Below are 3,973 nucleotides of genomic sequence, written 5' to 3'. Positions count from 1 at the left end.
TGACAATAAATCTTAGCCAATAATTAATTCCCTATTTGTTGCTCGGGCAGATCATCTCAAGAAAGTATTAGAATTGAATATTTAAAGGATTTAAAAAAATATGAACAAAAAAGAGGAACTTTTCATTAATATAGATATCGAACATATAAATAATGAAAAATTTAACACAAAAAAATTCCTGGATTATATTATTTACCCCTGAGACATAATCTAATAAGACAATTATTTATAGCTTATAAGTTATATAAGTTAATAAATGATAATATTGATGATTCCCACATTAAATTTAATTATCATGAAATAATGATGAGACTTTGAGCAACGTTTTGTAATTTTTACTGCCCTACTATTTTTTTTTTTTTTTTAGTAAATTTTGATAGCAGGATGATTTATTGATTTAAAGTGGTGAGACCACAAAAATATTAATGCTTGCTCTACTTGGTGGATGTTTCCAGGTAAGCAATCAAGTCTGCACGCTCATTCTTCTTCTTAAGACCAACGAACACCATCTTTGTGCCTGGAATAAATTTCTTGGGGTTGGTCAAGTAGATATCCAGATTATCTTTGTCCCACGTGATACTCTTGGCCTTGTTGGCATAAGTGTAAATATAGCCAGAAGCCTGACCAGTTTGGCGGCTGAAGAGGCCATTGAGATTGGGTCCATTTTTGTTCTTGCAGTTTAATTCAACAGTGTGACACTGTGCACACCTCTGCATAAAGATCTTCTTACCTTTTTCCCTCTCACCCATCTTCTGAAAAAAAAAACACACATTAACTTAAGGGGACTTATCATCGCAAAAATTCGGAAAAATCGAATCTTTTTGAAAAATTTATAAAAATACTACAACGTTCTGGCAACACTTTGGCGCAAACCCGAGAATGTTATGATATAAATTAAAGTATTTATGGTAAATTTCCATGCGTAATTGTGCAGAATCCGGTGCCCCGCGGCTGTGGCACGCCAAGAGTATTGCGTCATATGTTCTAAAAGTCAATTTTTTCGTAATAACGTCGGAAATAACTCTGTATATATGACAACAAATATACACTCAATGGCAACCGTCTCCTAGTGCGGGTGGGTGAGACTACCAGTCACATGTTGTGTCCTGTTGAGAGTGGAGGGTGTTGATGCGCGCTCCATTTTTGCTCCTGGAATCTCGCTTTTGTAGCGTCTAGCGCACAATGACCTATAAACGGAAGGGTCTGAATGCAAGAGTAGCCAATTTGACACGCGGTCGCCGTCGTTGGCTGGAAAGGAGAGACGCTGTAGCACAAGGGAGGTTATTATCAAGTGAAGCCCTCCCCGCCTCAGCTGTGAGAGGCATGACGCAGCAGCCACACCCCGCTTCGACCCTCCTCACACATCCTCAACCCCTCGATGTGTATGGATCGGCCACGACAGTGCCATCTACATCTGGAGTGGCACTGCCATCTACATCTACTGCTGTGGTAGTGCCGTCTACATCTGGTGTGGCAGTGCCATCTACATCTGGTGTGGCAGTGCCATCTACATCTGGTGTGGCAGTGCCATCTACATCTACTGCTGTGGCTGGTGTGGCAGTGCCGTCTACATCTGGTGTAAGTCATACAAGTCGAAGTCTGGTAATATGTATGTGCAGGATATATATATATGTATATATATATATATATTTTTTTTTTTTTTCAATTTTTTTTTCGTTTGTTATCAGGGGATGTGCATGGAACTTGCACACCTTGCTCAATGGATGCCTATCTGCAAGGGTGCCAATTATGAACGAAATCGGTCGATGACACACTCGACTACAGGTGGCCGAACTTTGATCTTATTTTACTCAGGTAAGTAATTTACAACTTCAAGGTGTTTCTCAGCTTTCATTTATTAATCAATTTACATGCAAATTACACCTTATATGTAGAGTTTGTGCTTCTACAAACCTATTGAGACATTTTAGTCCAAAGTCCATTTGTTGATTTTATAAAAATTTATAAACATCAAATATTGCATTTTTTTGGAAGGGTAACTTTGAATAATTATATTATTGCACTAAACACTTTTTTTTATAAAACTGCTCAATAGAATCCTTTATTATGTGCTATATTTAATATCTGATTGTTATAGAAATATTTTTGTTGACACATTTGTTCCCTGAAATTATTTGAAAATGTTGAAAATTCGTTGCATAATAAGTTGTGTATTTTTTTTCTCCTTTTCTGTTTAGGGTGTGATGCTGAAACTTGGACCAGTTGCAGCTTTTTCTATAACCATGTCATAAATAAATTTATAAACAAATTGAACAACTTTTACTTTACCCGTAATAAGCCACCTTAAAAGGTTAAGGTGTATGCTATTTATTTATTTATTTTATTTTTTTTTTTAGCTGAACATCATTATATTTTCAAAACATCAATTTCAAATTATAAATTTCAAATTATTATTGATTACAACTGTAATTATATCAAATTTTCCCAAACCAACGAAAAGAGAGAAAGAGAACCCTGGCCAAATATAACCAGGTCATCTCTGGTGGTGGCGTACCAGCACTCCACAAAGGCATTATAAATCTCAGTGTCATTATATTGGATGGAGCTGGTGGTAACCAACAATCCCACCTTCATTATGGTCATATGTTTCATACACTTACTTACTAAAAAGGACACTTTTTTTTTCTTTGTTTTAGGATTCTGATTTACTCCGCGAGCACACTGCACAACCTTGAGTCAAAACACGCTCACAGATGGACTAAAAAAAAATACTATAGATACAGATTTGGATAATGTATCTAACCAGCTACAGCTTCAACCAAACACAGTTTCAAATGAGAAAACATAAGAAATAAATAATTACACCCTCCTCCTCCTCATCAGCATCATCATCATCATCATTATCCAAAAAAAAAAAAAAATAAATAAATATATATAAAATGAATAAAAATATGATATGGAAATGTGGTAAGGATGACATTTTAACTTTTCGGACTAGAGTTTTTACATCTACATATTTTCCTTGAGAAATTGATGCACTCAGATTGAAACCCAAACAGAGGTACAAATAACACATACATATACATTTATTTACAAAAAAACATTTTTTTTAATTATTTTATTTAATGAATGTTGGTCTCAGGATTGGTTCACCCCCCTTTCTATGACAAAGTTGGTTAAAGAATAATAAGTATTTTCTATTTGATGGATCATTAGAATTTTTTGAGGCTAGTTTTAATAAATATGGCTGTAAACTCTTAAAAACAAGTTTCATCTCTGAAAGTGTTTCATTAAAGTTAAGGTATAGGGAAACTGGTGTCACATATTCGTCAAAATTCCAACTGTTTTCCATAATATATCTTTCTATATACAAATCAGTGACTGCCAATTGCTCCACACCATATATAAAACTTGTTGCGGCTTCTAAAAACAGCCTGTCAGTTTGATTACCCCAAAATAAGATTTGGGCATACTTACGAGAAAATTCCCTAATGCTACATTTTAGATGATGCATATTCAACACAAACACACTTTTTACTATTTGCTTACAAAGTGGACACAATATTTCATCTTTGTAGATATTATTTGATAAAAAAGAGTACATCCCATAAGAATTATTCATATATCTAAGGCACCCATAATTATTATAATCAAATTTCCCTGTAGATTTTTTACCCAACAAAATTTTGGCGGATAATGTAAACATACATTGAGGACAAATACTGTGACCACATCCAACCATATAATCATCAAACATAAAAACCATGTCACCTGACCCATTCATATCTAAACAAATGGGGCAAGATACAATTTGATGACGAATGACATTTTTCTTGATAGTTTTAAGGGAACCGTGTTTAATTGATATATCAATGACAACGTCCTCATTATCAGGTCCCCAGAGTCGGTTGGACACCAGGTTCGTTTGATATTTTTTCAAAAATGGTATTTTAACCAGGACTGTAGAATTATTCTTAGTTTCAAAAGACTCGTCTTGTCTAAAATCATGTTC

At 34.5% G+C, this 3,973-nt stretch overlaps 2 protein-coding genes across 2 annotated transcripts; one reads left to right on the top strand and one right to left on the bottom strand.

Moving 5' to 3' along the window:
- Positions 1–434: 434 nt before the first annotated feature.
- Positions 435–749, bottom strand: LOC138373562 (cytochrome c-like). Its single transcript, XM_069339779.1, has one exon. The coding sequence runs from the start codon at positions 747–749 to the stop codon at positions 435–437; it is 315 nt and encodes a 104-aa protein (XP_069195880.1).
- A 169-nt stretch (positions 750–918) lies between these two features.
- Positions 919–2,308, top strand: LOC138373561 (uncharacterized). Its single transcript, XM_069339778.1, has 4 exons — positions 919–922; positions 1,403–1,578; positions 1,689–1,815; positions 2,199–2,308. Exons 1-4 carry the CDS (start codon positions 919–921, stop codon positions 2,306–2,308), a joined length of 417 nt encoding a protein of 138 aa, XP_069195879.1.
- The last annotated feature ends 1,665 nt before the right edge of the window (positions 2,309–3,973 follow it).

Source organism: Procambarus clarkii, chromosome 42 (genome assembly GCF_040958095.1).
Source record: "Procambarus clarkii isolate CNS0578487 chromosome 42, FALCON_Pclarkii_2.0, whole genome shotgun sequence".
In the NCBI taxonomy this organism is placed as follows: domain Eukaryota; kingdom Metazoa; phylum Arthropoda; class Malacostraca; order Decapoda; family Cambaridae; genus Procambarus; species Procambarus clarkii.
This window is presented reverse-complemented; position numbering and strand designations above follow the sequence as displayed.

What these genes read in the sequence shown, in the direction of transcription:
- LOC138373561 (XM_069339778.1), top strand. An exon ending in CAGTGCCGTCTACATCTGGT is followed by an intron (nt 1,579 to 1,688) that starts GTAAGTCATACA and finishes GTTTGTTATCAG; the next exon opens with GGGATGTGCATGGAACTTGC. An exon ending in TTTGATCTTATTTTACTCAG is followed by an intron (nt 1,816 to 2,198) that starts GTAAGTAATTTA and finishes TTTTCTGTTTAG; the next exon opens with GGTGTGATGCTGAAACTTGG.
- LOC138373562 (XM_069339779.1), bottom strand. Translation starts at nt 749, where the DNA reads ATGGGTGAGAGGGAAAAAGGTAAGAAGATCTTTATGCAGAGGTGTGCA.